At 35.0% G+C, this 19386-nt stretch overlaps 2 protein-coding genes and 1 long non-coding RNA gene across 3 annotated transcripts in view; 1 reads left to right on the plus strand and 2 right to left on the minus strand.

Moving 5' to 3' along the window:
* The first annotated feature begins 732 nt into the window (after positions 1–732).
* On the plus strand, positions 733–12124 carry LOC149485695 (cubilin homolog). The gene has a single exon (XM_089698959.1). It carries the CDS (start codon positions 733–735, stop codon positions 11956–11958), a length of 11226 nt encoding a protein of 3741 aa, XP_089555085.1. The 3' UTR covers positions 11959–12124.
* A 1323-nt stretch (positions 12125–13447) lies between these two features.
* Positions 13448–15726, minus strand: LOC149485696 (uncharacterized). Its single transcript, XR_016316017.1, has 2 exons — positions 15400–15726; positions 13448–14362 (listed from the first exon to the last, which is right to left on the minus strand). It is a non-coding gene; the product is annotated as an uncharacterized LOC149485696 (long non-coding RNA).
* A 569-nt stretch (positions 15727–16295) lies between these two features.
* DCX-EMAP (Doublecortin-domain-containing echinoderm-microtubule-associated protein) overlaps positions 16296–19386 on the minus strand; it is a 32259-nt gene continuing 29168 nt past the window's right edge. Inside the window, exons 16-19 of the mRNA XM_089698960.1 lie at positions 18378–18560; positions 18119–18214; positions 17925–18039; positions 16296–17729 (exon numbers count right to left, since the gene is read on the minus strand). Of these exons, the coding sequence (XP_089555086.1) occupies positions 17576–17729; positions 17925–18039; positions 18119–18214; positions 18378–18560 (548 nt within the window). The 3' untranslated portion in view covers positions 16296–17575. The remainder of the gene's footprint in view (positions 17730–17924; positions 18040–18118; positions 18215–18377; positions 18561–19386) is intronic.

Consider the following 19386-nt stretch of genomic DNA (forward strand, 5'->3'; position numbering starts at 1 on the left):
CGCAAAACATCTGATTTTTCAAACTTAAAATGTCTTTATGTATCATACATCGCACTTGTAAGATAATACATACACACACATATTAAGAAAAAACACTATTTTTAACGTTCATGATATTTTTGATGTCATTTTTGTTATTTAAACTAGTAAAAAAACAGTTTAAAAAAGTTCTGTCTTGGACGTCCGTGTGTCTGTATGTGCGGATCCTTTTTCTTGTTAACACGATAGCGACCGAAATACTTTACTAATCGAGTCCTTTTTTTTCTTTTACGCTTGAGTATGCTCAGGAATAGAACCCTTTCATTTTTCAGAGTCTGATTCGATGTGGTTTAATTGTTATTAAATAAACAAAAATAATAATTAATAAATATCTATCTATTAAAAAAAAATTATGAGGCGTGCACTTTTGGATTTTCCAAATTATTTTTAATTTATTATACATTTTCCCTTAAAGACACTAATTCGAACATTTATGGATACTGTCGTCATGCCTATTCTAGTTACTGTAGTAATCCGATTTTCACGAAAACAGTAAATGTTATTCAATCATCCTGCTTGATATTTTGACGACTATTATGATTGTTATCTTAGCCACATGGCCCATATTATCACTTCACGTTGGGCGTTGGAACGCCCCCTTATTATTACTTTAGAGAATGTTATGTTTCAATATTATTAATGTTTTACAGAATTTAGTTCAAATTGACTCGTTCATCGTTGTGGTCGTGGACAATGACTAATTTAGTCATATATTTTACAATACTTCTATTATATTCTGTGCATATAAATTGTGAAGCGTTTCAAGACAGACCTAAAATTAAAACTACTGATGGAGATCTCATTTTGGAATCAGCTTACGATAAAAACATTTACATTAAACCAAATGGTCCTCGATCTGGTATATTTATTGGAAACACCAATATCGTAGACTTGAATATCACTAATATAAATGGACTATCGCCTTCGATACCGCCTTCGGATTACAACGATCGAAATAGCAATAAAGATGTAAGTGAAATATTGAGAAGAATTGAACGTCTAGAAAGCGTAAGTTTGACTGTGCCAAATACTGTTCTTGTAAATTTTACACATTTGAATAGGAGAATAAATACTCTAGCTAATAGAGTACGCACGCTGCAGTCAACTGTAAATAATATGAGAAGATCAGATGAATGTCAATCGCACCCTTGCGAAAATGGAGGAACATGTTTGAATCTAGCCAGTGGATATTATTGTTTATGTCCGAAAAATTGGAAAGGAGAAAATTGTGACGAAGACGTGAACGAGTGTAAAATGTACGAAGGCACTGACTTGGGGTGTCAAAACGGCGCAACATGCATCAACAGGCCTGGATCTTATGAATGTATTTGTAAGTCTGGCTGGTATGGAATCCACTGCACGCGAAAAGAAAGAAACTGTTCCGGAAATGATTTCGAAATGTGCGGACATGGAACATGTTTACAAGTAAATACAGGAGTAGGAATAAAGTGTATGTGTGACCAAGGATGGACTACAAATGAGACAAGTATTTCATGTCTCACGGACGTAAATGAGTGTGATTCGAAGCAAGGGCCACGATGCTCTATTAATCCTCCAGTTGAGTGCATCAACCTCCCCGGGTCATTTGTATGCGGACATTGCCCTCCGGGCTACGAAGGAGATGGATTCATTTGCCGGGACATTGATGAATGTCTAACACAGCCAAACGGTGGATGCAGCTTGAGCCCGAAGGTATCGTGCTACAACACCCTCGGCTCAAGAGTCTGCGGGTCCTGTCCACCAGGATATCAAGGAGACGGTGTGATTTGTACCTGGAGAGGTTCATGTAATATCAATCGAGGTGGTTGTCACCCTTCCGCCTTCTGTATTGATGGTCCTGGATTCGGAGTACAAGCGGTGCAATGCGTTTGTCCTAGAGGTATGTCTGGCGATGGCATCGGGATACATGGATGTTATATTGTTCCGACGAATAATAATACTGGTTGTGAAACTAATCCGTGCGGCTTACACGGTCAGTGCCATCCACTTCACGTGGGCTACACCTGCATTTGCTCTCCGGGCTATAGTGGTGCTAATTGTGATCGACAAGGTGACTATTGTTCGAGTAATCCGTGTTTAAACGGCGGGACATGCAGACCGGACGGGAGAGCCACGAGAGGCTATCGTTGTGAATGTTTAGCACAGTTTACAGGGGACACATGTGAATTCAGATCTGAGCCTTGCGGGGGAGTGTTGGATGCTGAAGAAGGTAGTATAATATATCCTCTTACTAATACAACGTACAGGCATAATACACGCTGTGCGTGGGTTATACATACTTCGCCAGATAAAGTTATTAATGTTACTTTTAGTAAATTTAATTTAGAGCATAATGCAGAATGCCATTACGATTTCGTTCAAATTCACGATGGTAGAAGTTCTGCTAGTCAATTAATAGGTAGATTCTGTGGGAGCGATTTTCCAAAAGGCGGTAATATTATATCGAGTCACAACAATTTGTACTTTTGGTTCCGATCTGATCAAACTATAGCAGGGGAAGGTTTTGCTTTACACTGGACAAGCATAAGACCTCAATGTGGGGGCTACGTAAACGCGACTATCCATGGGCACATAAGTTCTCCAGGCTCACCTGGAAAATATCCTCCGAATCGAGATTGTTATTGGCGGCTAGTTACAAAATTGGGTAAAAGGATTCAATTGCATTTCTTTGAATTGGACTTAGAATCACATGCAAACTGTAGTTATGATTATCTAGCAATTTACGATGGATTACACGAAAAAGACGCGTTGATTAATAAATTTTGTAATTCATCGCAACCCGCACCTCTCCAGTCAATCGGTTCGGAAATGCTCATTCATTTTCATTCCGATGCCTATGGGAGCGGTAAAGGATTCCAAATTACGTATGCTCCAATTGAAGGGGTTCCAGGTTGCGGTGGATATTTTACATCAGAGAGAGGTGAAATCTTTCCTCCACTATACGACAATAAGTACCAAGATAATTTATTATGCGATTATAAAATACAAACAAGGGGCGACACAAAAATTCGGATAACACTGAAGTCTTTTAATTTAGAGCGATCGTTTAGATGTACGTACGATTACCTTGCAATATACGATGGCCCATCATCAGATTCTCGCCTCGTTGGAAAATTCTGTGGAACTACGGTTCCCAACACGTTCACGTCGACATCAAATTCTTTATTTATTCAGTTCAAATCGGATCAAAGCGTATCATCACAGGGATTCAAGATATCGTATGAATCTATTTGTCACAAAACAATTACAGGTGACAGTGGTACATTAAAATCTCCAGGTTATCCATTTGGATACCCAAAAAATACTGATTGCGAATATGTTATCGAAACCTCTCCTGGAAAAGTAATACAATTGACATTTCAAGATTTCGATATCGAGGATAATGTATACTTTAATTGCCAGTACGATTATGTAGAAATTCGAGACGGGCCTATCATCAATTCAACTTTGTTAGGTAAGTATTGCGGAGGATCACAAAGAATACCACCAACAAAGACGTCCACGTATAATTATCTGTATATTGGGTTCCATTCAGACGCTAGTGTCACTGGTTCTGGATTTTATGCAAATTATACAAGTTTAAATACAGCATGTGGAGGGATATTTAGAAATACATCTGGTCTGATAAATTATCCGTATACTGATTCATCACAGGGTAACGGTGAAAGGTTATACAGTAATGATCAGTCCTGTTCTTGGCTATTAATTGCACCCGAAGAAATGATTATAAAAATAACATGGAACAGATTTGACATTGAAAAACAGAGTTTATGTGAATTCGACTATGTTGAACTTGTAGAAATTGAGGCAGATAATAAAAACAACACTTTAGGAAAATATTGTGGCGCTACTGCTCCGCCTGCTCTGACAACGTCTACAAATCAACTTTTGATAAAATTTGTATCTGATCATAGCATAAAAGGTTCAGGATTCTCTATGTCATATGCATTTCTGGATGAAAGTTCGCAATGTGGTGGATTGTATGTCAAAACTCATGGATATATATACTCTCCAGGTTGGCCAAATAGCTACCCAGCTAATCGTGATTGTACTTGGACAATTTCAGTGCCCGAAGGTCAACAGATATCTCTTAACATAACTGACTTTGATTTAGAAATACCTATAAGAGGAAAGTGTGATTTAGGTGACTATTTGGAAATAAGGGATGGTGGGAATCAGAATGCACCACTAATTGGAAAATATTGTGGCAAATTTAAATCGAAACAGATTATCTCGACTTCTCATAAATTGCATTTGCGATTTTATTCTGATTTTTATATATCCGGGAGTGGATTTAAAATCGAATGGGATGGAACCATAAGAGGGTGTGGGGGACTATTAACTGGCATCAGCGGATCTATAGCTTCTCCAAATTACCCCGAAGATTACTATGACAATGCGGAATGTTTTTATAAAATAGTTACAAACAGCGGCTCAAGAATTCGAATCAAATTTGTAGATTTAGATTTGGAAAAAACTACACATTGCAAAGATGATCATGTGGAAATATTTGATGGTCGCGATGTATATTCTCCTAGTCTGGGCAAGTATTGTTCGATGACTGCGAATTTGACTGATGTAGAGACGTCAAGTAATTATGCATTCATTAAATTTAGATCAGATATTTTGATCGGTGGAAAAGGTTTCTTATTTAATTATGAAACTATCTGTCACACTAATATAAGCGGTAGTTTTGGTGTTATAGAAAGTCCTGGTTTTCCTGGTAATTATCCTACGAACATAAACTGTTTATGGTCGATAACGGTTGGCAAAGGTAACAAAATCAACATTACTTTTAGTCACTTTAGTATTAAACCTATACAACTCCCTTTCTATTACAATAGGAGAGGAAGCAGATATCCATATTTTTCTTATATAAGAAGAGGAGGATATACAAATCCATGTGAATTTGATTATTTACAATTCAAGCAAGCAAACGAAGACAATTTCTCTCAAAAGTATTGCGGATCGATTTTACCATCGCCAATACAATCAAAAAGTAACTCTATTGACATAAAATTTGTAAGTGGACTTTATAATTCTGATAGGGGGTTTCGGCTTGAATGGGTTAAAGATGGATGTGGTACCACTATTCGTAAACAATTTGGGGTATTAACACTTGCAAACAATCTAAGGTATCTTGGCACTGAAATAGAATGTGAATGGACCATTGTCACTCCTCCAGGAACAAATGTTTATTTGAGACTCACAGATGTGTTATTAGAAGAAACCAAAAATTGCACAATAGATGCAATTGAGATCTATAACGGACCGAATGTTGCTTCTCCTCTGTTAGCTAGAGTATGTAATCGTGATATTCATACTTTACAAGCTGCTGGTAGTAATGTAATGTTATTGAAATTTATCAAAAAATCTACACTGAAGGATGTTTATTTTGCGGGTAATTTTCAGTCACTTACATCTGGATGTGGTGGCCGCCTTATAACTCAGTCCGGTCAGATTCATTCAAAGAATTATCCAAAAAATTATGATGATAACATGGATTGTTTGTGGTATATATCTGTACCGAAAAATCATAGAATTGAACTTAATATATTAGATCTAGACCTTTATACAGATAACAACAATGACGAAGAAGATTGTAGCGACAATATTAAGATATACGAAGGTACTGATTTACTGCATTCTAATTACTCTTATCTCATTTGTCCAACATCTAATTTGTCGCAAATTATAACTAATTCTCCCAACATAATTGTTCAATTTGTTACTGACAACTATGGCACAGCAAAAGGGTTCAAAGCTAATTTCTCAGCGACATGTGGTGCCGTTTTAGAAGTCCAAAACGATGGCATAATCACTAACGATAAATATATTAGCTATCATAATCATAACTGTACTTGGGTTATAAAGTCCCCAATGTTCGATCAAAAGATTAAACTTACATTGGAACATATTTCACTACCTCGCGATATGGATATTGTAACCAACAAAGAGTGCCCATCTTCTTTTCTTAAAATATTTGATGGTGACGATGTAAATGCTCCACTGATCGGAGAATATTGTGGCCGAAAGGTACCTCCTATGATCGTTAGTCGCGGTAGTGCACTCACTGTTGTACATGGCACATATACCGATGCTCTAAGTGGATATTTTTCTGCACATTACTCTTCTCTTTCGACCGCCTGTGGGGGAGCTCTATCGTCTGAAGAAGGTTCTATAGCTTCACCAAATTATCCACTATCTTATCCGCACGCAATGGACTGTGAATGGGTTATTAATACATCTCCGGGCAACTCTATGTATTTGAATTTTGAAAAATTTGACCTTGCGTATTCCGACCGCTGTAACGAGGACTATTTAGAAATGCGGGAAACCGACGGTGCTGGAACTTTGTTAGGGGTGTATTGTGGAAATGAAATACCGGCAAATACGACGAAAGGTACAAGGATTTATTTAAAGTTCCACAGTGACAATAAAGAAGCTGGAAATGGATTTCTAATACATTATGGAATTTCACATAACAATGAAATAACTGGTTTAGATGATGGTGAAATTTCATCTCCACTTTATCCCTTTGCATATGAAGAAATTGGTGAATTTTCATGGCGCATTATAGGGAGTGGCTCGAGAAGTATCACTATTAGAATCGATGAGATTGTTATTAAAAAGCGACGAGAATCCTGCGACAGTATGCTCATTATATATGATGGATACGATGAAGACGCAAATGTTCTCGACGTGCTGTGTGGGTTTTTGAAAAATGAAGTTAAAGTGTTACAATCATCTTCTTCGATTGTGTTCATCAAGTTTGTAATAACAGAACGACACATGAGTCCTACTTTTCACCTGAAATGGTCGCAAGCGGACGATTATAACGAAAATAGGCTTAAAAAGAATTGTGGTTATAATCAAACACAAATAGTCACCAATGCACATAGCGTTTCATTTCATTCACCAAACTATCCAGAGGAATACGACAATAATATGCTTTGTGAATGGGTTTTCGAAGCTAAACCAAGTTATCATTTGAGCCTTACCTTTGATCAATTTGAGTTGGAAGAAACTAGTGACTGTTATGCCGACTATATCTCAATTTATACGCGCAATAACAATGAGGCGTGGATACCGCTAAAACAGAAAGTTTGCTTAAAGGAGGATTTAACTAAGGCTATGGAGACATCAACATTTTTAAAAGTTATATTTGAATCTGACTCGACAACAGCTCGCAAAGGTTTTACAGCGACGGTGCGAACTCAGTGTGGTGGAATTCTTAATAGCGAGTCTGGCGTCATTGAATTAGCCTGGGAGGATAGGGGAGGCATGTTTGAGATGAACAAAAGATGTAATTGGACTATAAAAGTGCGACCGGGGCGTATTATTAAACTAAGCTTTGAACATTTTAACATCACAAATGAAAACGAGTGCACGAGATATGTAATGATACGGAATGGAGAAAGTATAGAGTCTCCAATATTAGGAGTCGGAAAATACTGCGGATATCCACACGAAACTTTGAACGCTTTAATATCGACAAGTAACGCTGTGCACGTAAGTTATTTTAGTAACAATCGCGTACTTTCGACCCGTAAATTTATGACTTTCAAATTGAGATATGAGGAATTAAATATCGAATGTGGCCTAACTTCGTCTTTGGATAACGGCCATAAATGGGAAGTAATAAGCTCACCGAATTATCCGTCTATACCTATGCCCTTTTCGGAATGTGTTTGGATATTTACAGCGCCACCAGGTGAAATATTGAGAGTTGACTTTATGGAGAGATTTGATGTTGATGGCAAAGGAGACTGCAAGTTTGAGTCTATTGAAATACGTGATGGCACATCGGAATTTTCTCCGAGCAAAGGCTTGTTTTGTGGCGAGAAGCCTGGTACAATTAAGACTGATAGTAATGCTCTATACATAAAGTATACGACCCGATTAGCGGAACCTAGGAATGGTTTTAAAGCTAACATATCCATTGATATTTGTGGCGGCACAATAGTAGCTGAGGCTGGAGAGTTGGTATCACCAGGGTACCCACACATGTTGATGTTACCAAGTGGAACATTTTGTCAATGGCATATAATTTCTCCGACCAGACATGTAATAAAAATTGATTTAAAAGATTTTAATCTTCCTTCGTCTGAAGAATCTTGTCAAACAAACTTGACAATCGAAGAAATAATGCCCGCTAATAAAACAAGCGTCGTATTAAAACAGTTATGTAGTGATGAAATAGCCTATGGCGTAATTGAGACATTAACTAATGAAGCCGTCGTTAAACTTTACATAGGAAAACCTGGACCTTGGAATCAAGTTTCTGAATATAGAGGATTTAAATTATCATTTAATTCAACGAGGCCAACGTGTGGTGGTGTAATTAAAGAATCCGAAGGATTTATAACAACACCAGGTTATCCACGTGAAACGAATTTACGTTATTGCCAATGGATTATTATTGTTCCAAACGAGGCGCGTAGAGTAAGATTTGAAATCATGGATCACAATGAAAATGATAGAATAGGAGTATATAACGACGTTAGTTTTGAATCGCCTATTAATGTTGTTGAAAATAGAACTAATTCAATTATATATGAATCAACAGGAAACACACTCGGTGTCTATTTACTTGTTAAAACTTATTTAAAACAGAATCGTCCACATCGTATGAAAGCAAAATTTAGTTCAAATGAACCCACCCTTTGTGGCGGCCCTCTTGAAGGAAATAGCGGAGAAATATCGGCTCCAGATATTCAAAGTTCATATGTATGTAAATGGACGTACAATATTAAAACAGACGATTATCTTAATTCATCAGAATATAATACTTTATTTTTATCGGTAGATAGTAGTACAATAAATTCTAAATGTCGCTATGGTTTTTCAAGATTGATGATAAATGCCCCGATAACAAATGAAGGAAGAAATTTGATGTTTTCCTTGTGTGGTAACAATACACAACGCTTTTATAGTATTCCATTGACATCAATGACCCTTAAAGCTATACAATTAGCTCAAAAACCTCTTATATTTAACATTAAATGGAAATTGCAACCATGCGGTGGAGTTGTATATGCTGCTCAAGAAACAAAAAATGTGACCCTTCCTACATCATATAACGGCACATTAGATTGTGGGTGGGTTATTGTCGCACCGAGTGGAACTAAAACAGAGACTACTGTCGAAGGGAAGTTTAACTTGGATTGTTCGGATGAGTTCATAAAAATCAGTCAAGGTCTGACGGAGTCCCAATCGATATTAAATTACTGCAAAACGAATATGCCTCAAAGTTCGTTCATTTCCACCTATAAGTATACGTATATTCAATATCATTCTAAAGGACCGACATCGAATATTAAGCTAATAACAAAAACTGTAAGTGATAAATGTGGAGGGTATTTGACTAAGTACGATCGTATATTTACCTCTCCACATTATCCTAAAAATTATCAGGAAAATGAAGAGTGTGTGTGGGACATTAGTGCCGAAATAGGTTATAGAGTATCGTTATCGTTTATAAACCGTTTTGTAGTAGAAGATACAGCTAATTGCACGAAAGATGTTGTAATTATTTACGATTGGAAAAATGAAACGTATAGTGAAATTGCAAGATTATGTGGGCGTACAATTCCACCAGTATATAATTCATCTTTAAATAGAATGAAAGTTATTTTCCGTTCAGATGCAAACGTAAATCTTGATGGATTCTCCGCTCAGTGGTCTCCAATTTGCGGTGGAACGTTTGAAGCGACAGAAAAAGAACAAGTTCTGTATAGTCCGGGCTATACCGATGAATATAGACCATCTTTAGATTGTACTTATAAGATAGTCTCTTCGAACAGAAAATTATGGGTGAAGTTTGTAGATTTCGACCTTGAAGGGACATATCCTGATTGTCGTTTCGATAATGTGACTATACGTGCACAGAGCGATTATAATTATTTATTTGAGACTTATTGTGGAAGGAATATGCCACCCCTCTTAGAAAGTTTTGACGAAGTTACCATACATTTTCAAACCGATAGAATAGGACAAAGAAAAGGGTTTAAACTTATATACTCAATTTATACCTGTGGAGGAAAAATAACTAAACCTTCAACAATAAAATCTGGTCTATTAGACACTTATTATGATCTTATGAATTGTACTTGGTTGATTGAGGCTCCTACTAATAAGGTAGTAGTAGTTAAATTCTTTTATATTGATTTAGAGAGTCATGAAAATTGCCTTAATGATTATATTTCAGTGTATGATGGTCCTAAAATAGACACTGATAAGCAGCTTGCATTGCTATGTGGTCATATCAATTCAAGTACTGTAATACAGAGCAAAAATAGGAATGCGGTTGTTCAATTCATATCAGATGCCTACCTCAGTTATAAAGGCTTCCAGGCCCAGATTATTTTTAGTTATTCTGAAGCTGTCGGCTGTGGAGGATCTGTAAATCTACTACCTAATTCTCAATATACATTGAAATCCCCGTTAATAGGAAGAGCAGTGGTGTATGAAAACTTTTTAGACTGTCACTGGTCAATACGAGCACCGAAAGATTACGTAGTAAAAGTCAGTTTTTCTTCTTTCCACGTATCGCCGTGTGCCGAAGTTAATCAAACCGCTATCGGAATAAGTAAATGTGACTGTGATTTCGTTGAAATAAAAGATGGTATAAATCCTGATAGTTTGGTTATTGGGACATTTTGCGGCCATACTCTTCCGCCTGAAATAATATCGTCTAGCAATTTGATGGGGATTAGATTATCAACTGATGGAGAGATTGTCAGCTCAGGGTTTGAATTACTTCTAAGTGCTCAGCGTTCTACTTGTGGTGAATCAACTTTAAATGTTAATTACAATATTCAATCGATCCGATCTCCTGGTTTTGAGACAGGAGTAATACCAAGAGGACTTCATTGTACATATGTCTTACATGGTCCCGAAACTTATGCAACCGTACATTTAAGAATTAATCATCTTGACTTGCAACCAGGAAACGGTAACAAATGTGACAATGATAGACTAATAATCAGAAGTATTACTGAAATACATAATATGTCGTTAGGTTCAAATTATGTTTTAAATAAATACGCAGACAATTTCTTTAGTCATGCATACTTTTATGATTCGACTTTAAGTTTTCCAGAGCAATTTGTTTTGTGTGGAGTCAATTCATCATTAGATTTTTACGTAAATGGCGGCGTTAGTATAAATTTAATTACGTCGCCTGAATCTATATCAAAACATAAAGGCGTAGATATTCAAGTTTCGCAGGTAGGTTACTGTGGCAGAAATTATACAGAATCATATGGTAGAATTCAAACAGTATACCGTGACAACATCGACCCCCATAATATTAATGATTGTTTTACACTTATTACCGCTCCAGAAAATTATACAATATCAATCTATATCATAACAATATTTCCAGATTATTTTAACTCTCAAGCATTCTTGGCTATTTTTGATGGTAAAACGACAACATCACCACTTTTAATTAGAGTTCAAGGTGATTATGTATCTCGTTCCGTGTTTTCAACAGGTAGATATGTCTTGATGCATAACCATGTGATAAATAGTAACGAACAGATTATTTATGATTTAAATTATGTTATAACAAATAAGGGTCGAGGTTGTGGTGGGAAGATAGTGAATGAATTAGGAAGATTTACTAGTCCAATGTATCCAGAGATATATAGGAAGAGAACTTCTTGTGAATGGGAAATAGAAACGCCTCCTAACACACGTCTATTATTGCATTTCGCAGAATTTGACCTAGGGGTTGCTTGTGACCAAAATTATTTGAGTATAGTTGATAGAAATGGAAACGTAGTATCCACATTTTGTGATGAAACTCCTGCAGACTACACAAGCCCAGATAATTACGTTAAGGTAATATTCACTACTACAATGAATAACGGTGGGACTGGTTGGGTGGCGGATTTCATAGGTATTGTTTAATAAGGAGTTGTATAATTTTTAGAATAAGTTAATTATGTATTTAATCAAAGGTACGTCATTTCGTAATCCATTATTATAAATTGTCTTACTATTTTGTCAATAGAATAAAATAAATGTGATTTTATGTAAAAATTGTGTAATATGATCGTGAGTTATGAATTTTGAATAAATTATCTAACTAAAGCACTATGTGTTTTTTTTTAATGTCCTTTTAATTTATTTATGACACAAAAACATATTGAGGTAAGTAACTACTATTGTTCATTTCGTGTCAACTATCTTAATAGACCCTTACAGCTTACTAAGAAGTAGATAATATAATACATACTATACGTTCGTAAATATAAGACATTCAAGTTAGTAGAAAGAGTGGCAAGGGGTGTTTTTTTTTTAATTTTGGAAAACCGAGGGACTTTTACTCATCACAAAATGTACTACCCATAGGTACCATGATTTATTTATTTATTTATTATTACAAAGAACATGTTACATGCGTTTCAGTAAGATATATAGGTACATTACAATTATCCATACTAATATTATAAATGCGAAAGTAACTCTGTCTGTCTGTCTGTTACTCAATCACGCCTTAACTACTGAACTAATTTGCATGAAATTTGGTATAGAGATATTTTGATACCCGAGAAAGGACATAGGATAGGTTTTATCCCGGAAATCCTACGGGAACGGGTTTTTCTTTGAAAACGCGGGCGAAGCCGCGGGCGGAAAGCTAGTTACAAATAAACATAAGGCATATAGGTAGATTTGTAATAGTCTATATGTTGCATGTTATTTTTTTTGGTATAAATCAGTGTAATAAAGTTGTGTATTGTAGCAATAATGTCTAAATTACGGACTTAACACCCCCACCCCTCCTACAAATTTTAGGCTTCGACAGTACGTGTATAATAGGTAACTTAACTATTTTACAAGTTATTAAATAAAACTACAATGTTACTTTATATGAACTTTATTTGCAATAAAAAACATTCTTATAACAAACTTTTGAAGAACAATATTTATCATTTAATAACCGTTAACATTATATATATTTTCAATAATATATACTCTTGGATTGTCATGCATGGCTTATTGTAAAGTACACAATTATAAACATATATGTTTAAAGGTTGTAAGGATACCCAGGATTCTTTATAGATTATAATAATTATTATTATTTATGGAAATGTGTTTTTAAATCCCATTTCATTGCTTGCCTTGAATTAAGAAACAGAATAATTCCGTTACTATATGATGAAACCAAGAAAATTGTCATAACACAGTTTTCTTAGCACTGCAACTTCATAGAATTACAAAGACTTTGTAACAACTTTGACACAGTCCTATAAAAACAAAATATAGTTTATTTTTACAATATTGTATTTCATTATTTTAAACCACCAGTATTTCCTTTTTTTCTACAACAATTAACGAAGTTATGGGCTTAAAATATTATAGCATATTAATTTGCTACAAAGGTTGAACCGTAATTTTTAAGAAACGTTTAGTTAAAATAGATACCTACCGATAGTTTTCTCACATTATAAAATAATTATATTGAAAGAAATATCTAATGCTGCCCAGTTTTAAGCAATAGTGATATTACAAATAAATTAAATAATATGCTCTTTTACTTACTTCAATATGATTGATTACCTACTTATGAATTTTTTTTGAAATTATGCCATATTAAAATTTAGTTCAGTGACAAAATTTTTTTGTAGTTACTAACAATAACTCTTCACTCTAATGACTAGTTACTATTAATACTAAAATAAAAAAAAATGTTAATAATTAATTAATTTATAATAATTTCGGGTTTGAAACATTTGCTCAGTGCTTCGACTTCGATGAAATGAATTTAACATACATAGATATATTATAACGCGAATAGCTGATATTATGAGTCTTCTTAGAGTCTTCTTTTGTTTTCTTGGTAAAATGTCTCCTAAATAAATGAAAAAAGTAATTGAAAATACTTTTATTCCAAATATTATTAGGACGAAAAGTAAGCTGCAAATTGAGAAGACCAATTCGTTTTGGGAATATCCGTAATGGGTCCTCAGTAGAAATAGCTGTAATGGTCCATTTAATAAATACACAATGATAATATATTATTGCACATATAATTTTATATATGTATCTAGTAATGTAAAGTGTAATTATATCACTAAAGTGATCGTATAAAGTGTTTGAGGTGAAAAACTGTTTTCAAAACAATGTATATCTAATGTGGACCTGCCACTTTCAAGTAACGTTTTTACACATTTTGCAGTTTGCAACAAGCATGTCTACTCTACGTCCTCTTTGTGCAGATTATAAATGCAATTAAGCTTTTCCCTATATCTAGTTTAAAATTTATTACAATTTTAATTTTATGTAAAAATGGATGCTACGTATGCACCTAGGGAATGCAAATCCGTTTAGTTTACAAAATCCGGATTTTGAAAAACGGATTTATACAATAATCCGGAGAATCCGGATTTAGCGGATTTTGAATGAAAAATTTGACTTTTCCGTTTGAAACGTTTATTATTATGTAAAATTAATAAAAAACATGCATCTTAGTTAAATCAAATGTATTTATATTTTTCAATACCTAGAAATTAACCAGACAAACTCTAAAATTCTATAATAAAATAAAAACTTTTACACTTTGGTAAAGAAAAAACATAAAGCAGACTCCTTGTCACATCCATCAGACATAAACATTATAACAAAACATTTAATATTTTCTTAGATAATAGAAACAACATAAATTGCAAACAGAGTTTTCATCATATACAAACATATTAAAACGAAACAGCTTCAATTTTCTAAATCAGTAAGCAAAATCCTATTTTGCTTTATCATTCTTTATTAGTAATGATGACAGTCTTTCCATCAGAGTTCTTATTTTTATCAAAATCAGTAATAACAAAATTCAAATTTTCATGAACACAACTACACACAAAGTATAACTTCAATAAACAAGATTCTACAAAGTTAAAAAAAAACTTATTAATCATAGCTAAAATAAAACATTATAAATGGAAGCTACTCCATTACTTAGCCTGTCTTCACTCGAATACTCGAAGCTGCGTAAGCTGAAATACGTTCCAGTCGACGCTTCGAATGGTGATAAATTGTTGTAAACAAAAGTCAACAGTAATGCAATGTGATAAGATTTAAATTCAAACGTATTATTTCTAGGCCCGCTTCGCGACGTGTCGCGATTCGCGCCAAATTCGACTGCTTGCGCGGGAACGGGATGCACTTACAGTGCCATCTATCGTCTAACGCAAGAAACATTAGAACCTATAAATATTGTAATACTGTGCTAATATGTTCGAAAAATCCGGATTCCATTCTTTAAATCCGGATTTAAAAGCCTATTTAAATTCGAGCAAAATCCGGATTTATCGGATTTCGGGTAATCCGGATTGCATTCCCTATATGCACCCATCTATAATATTTTATTAAAATACCAAAAGCTTACGCTTCGAAAGATATATTTTTTTATGGACTTGCCATTTTACAATTTACAGAAACAATGTTTTAATTAATAACATCTCGTTCCTTGTAGAATTTGAAGAAGTCATGTGTAGGTACACGAATTAACAATGGCAGTGTAAACGTGTTGATTTTGATAATCAAATTTAGTAATAATAATAATATCTTTAAACTAAAATATACCTATATACGAAGAAATTTTAGTTATGGTATTTTTTAGGGACATTATTATTCGTTTATTTCTTGTTTATCATGTTTTATTTGTATCAATGAATCCAAGATCTACTATAGTAAATACTTAGTACCTAGTGAAATTATTTAATTTCGATCTAAAAATTTTGTGTTTGACTTTTTTGTAAGATTTAAGACAAGTCATATATAGTTAAGTCATATACATAGTTTAATGAACTATAAATTAATCGCATTTATTATTAGCCTTTTGCAATTGCAATTGAGACGATTCGTATGGAAATTTTTATGATTGCATAATTTTACGCTCAATCTTTTACATAGGTAGATAATGTAAGTAAAATTTATGTTAAACAGTTAAAAATTGTCCATTTGTTTTACATACACAGTTTTTTTTAATCTACAATATTTCAATTGTAAAGGTAGGAAAATCCTTTCTTGTCTTCTTCAGTCACAAAGACAGATCGCAATTCTTAGACAGTGCGCGCACGAGCAACTTTGTCTCCGCAACTATTTTGTCTCCGCAACTATTTTGTCTCTCCACCCATGGGCTAGTATGAAAGTGCGCGCACGTAGCGACGCAACTCCCCATACAAATTGATGGGAGAGACAAAATAGTTGCGGAGACAAAGTTGCTCGTGCGCGCTGGCTCTTAAGACATACATATTAAAAACTCCTAAATTGGGACATATACGCGAAACCCTAACCCTCTTCACAGAAAATATCGTAACACCGACATATTTTAAAAGTGAATAGTTGTATAGCAATAACTGCATAGTACGACTGCTTTTAGTATTTTCTAGAACACCTAAATAGTAGAGTCATGGTTACAACAGACCTGTCTCAAGCATCACAATTATGTAATCAATTCATCAACAGATCTCACTAAGAATAGAAAAAATTATTATTATTTATTACGCATCTAAAATCCATAAGATCGCATATGCATAAGGCAGTTCCACACAGAGCGAGTAGCCTCGCGAAACAATTAAGCAGCTCGATCTATGTGAACCCACCTATTGACAATCAACATAACAAATGAATACGCAACGAATTAAGAAACAACATCGTTTCGATTTGTTAGTCGAATACTAGAGAATCGAATTTACAACGAACTAAGGCGACGTCGTTGATAATGTCTTCTAAATGGGCGGACATTACGACATGACCGCAAACCGACTTCCCCAGTAGAGAACAGTTCCCAAAGTCAGAGCTAAAATCAGAATTTGTCAGTCAGATGCAAAACGAATTGAGAATCAACATTTCTAGACGATAATGCGGAAAACCATTCGAAGAAGACCATACCGGGATTCCATTGCCAGTATGGTCTTTAATCTAATTCATTTATATCTAGCAGGCGAGGTTCGTGATTTCACCAATATGTCGCATTAGAACGTTCGAACGTGCCGGTATCATTAATCTAGTTCAATGTGTCTCCAATCCAGTGAATTCATATCTCAATGACGTTTGACAGTTCAATGCAGTTCATCCAATCAGTCATCCATCCGTTCACGATCTTCAATTCAGGTCACCCATAATATTAAATAAAAAAAGACGGGTTGCACTCCGGGAGTGCCGGCAGAAGTGAAAACTTGATTATTAACGTTGAGCATGTTTGATATCCATCCGTCTTACGCTTTTTCGATCAGGTCACGTGTCCTGACGCGAGTTTAAGATTTTATACCCATTACAGAAAAAGTGCTCAACGCCGCTAAACAAGGTTTCACTTCAAAAATCAACGTTATCACGGTCTTCAATTCCTCCTAGCATTTAGTCGAAGAAACCGATAAATCTAGTTCAATCCAGTTCAACGCGGTCTTCAATCCAGTTCGTCCATATTCATTACACGGTAGGACGGTGCGGGTGTGTGCGGGGAGGTGGGAGTGGGGGGAGTGGGGGGGTCGAGTATAACAGCGGGCACCCGCGCGCCCCGCCGCTAGTCGTCCGCCAGCTCCCACAGCATGAGGGCCGCGTCGCTGCCGCCGGAGGAGACTATGCAGCGGTCGTTGAAGAGGAACCGCGCGGAGTATACGGATCCAGTGTATACTTTTACCTCGTTGTACTCCGCTTTTGGACTGGCGCATGGGTACCTGTAAATACATGTGTTAATTTTTCTTAAACATACGAATTGAAGGGGTGTACCTGGTGTGAAATGTATTAATGACTTTGACATAGGAATTGTATTTTTGGCAAAATGATATAAGAGAAGGTATCAATCATCTTTGGGACATTCCCAAAGAGTCCAATTAAGAGATGTTTTTGATATGCAATAAAATAAAATTTACCTGAATAATCGAAGATAACCATCAGAATCTCCGCTTATAAGAAGATCATGTGCAGCAGAACGGCTTGAGGTAGTTATTAATGACGTCATTGGATAGAATCGGTTGTTCCACATTCCTGTAAAAGTTGAAATAAAAATAACATGTATTTTGTACTACCAAAACAAGAAAATTGTATATTCAAAGCTGAAATTTACCTGATACAAGGAAGCCGATGGTAGAATTGTATGTAGACCACTTGACATCTTTCATTGCCATTGGACTTTTTTCTGGTGATAAGGCTTTAATATCCCCTAAAAAGATGAAAAAATTGTTTATAGGTTATGTTTTAAGTACGTCATTTGTGTCATCTGAAATTTTCAGGAAAACTATCGATCCTTCAAAGTTACATGAACATTAAATAAAACAAAAAAGTGAAAGAGATTTTTTTTATTATCATCAAATGTGGGTACTTACAGAATGCTAGGTCATAGTCAGCAGTGACCGTTTGCAAGTAGTTGCCATCCAGACTCCAATCGAGTTGGACGAGCGGTTGCGCGCCGCGGATTTTATTCCACTTTTTGTATGAAAAGCCATCGCGGGACACTCGGAATAGGTAGATACTGCCGTTTTGTGAACCGATGGCTAGCACATCGCCGGCTAGAATAGACAGAATTGTTATTTAATATAATTTAAATAGAAAGCAGTAAAAGTACCTTATTTTAGTGATGATATGTTTACTTTGTTAATATGTTGGATATGTTTTGGTACCTTACACCTCGTTCTTTTTGGTTATCATCTACCTACCTTCGCCTGTAGGTACTATATTAAGAAAGAAAGAAAGAAAGAAAAAACATTTATTTCAAGGACATAATCAAACAAAGTCTTAAAAGCATGACAAACAAAACAGTAAAAAAAGTAAAATTATAAAGAGAAAAAAAAAATAAAAAATAAAACGAAATTTGCACGGTAGGATGTCCTCGAAAAAGGGTGACCAACTCAGCTAAATACTGTACGACAGAAATGCACGCACAGCGCTGGTTTTCAGTGGCCCCTAAATGTTGTCGCAATAATCAGAGTGACCTCTATTACAGTAAGAAAATATTAAAATAAATAATCAATAAATAAAAAATATACTAATAATAATACGTCTATGTGCAGAGATAAACAAAAATTAATAGAATAAATATGATATAAGTAGTAATAAATATATAAAAGAAAGTATAATTAACGTATATTCAATATTTTTTACATTTGATAGATATACATATATATTAAATAGAGATAATCATCATCAGTAGCCACTAAGGTTGGATCTGTTTCTCTAGTAATATAACTGTGTATTTTTTTTTAAAGTTCTCAACCGCGCGAAGGCTAGGAAGCGGCGGTGGTAAATTGTTCCAACACTTAGTGGCACTGTATTTGAAGCTTCCCCGAAAACTGGCAGAGTGATGTTTAGGAATCATCAGTTTAGTCGCTGCTTGTC

Source organism: Colias philodice, chromosome 9, assembly GCF_061535455.1.
Source record: "Colias philodice isolate Cphi_HAF_F1 chromosome 9, ilColPhil1 Martin Lab GWU primary, whole genome shotgun sequence".
In the NCBI taxonomy this organism is placed as follows: domain Eukaryota; kingdom Metazoa; phylum Arthropoda; class Insecta; order Lepidoptera; family Pieridae; genus Colias; species Colias philodice.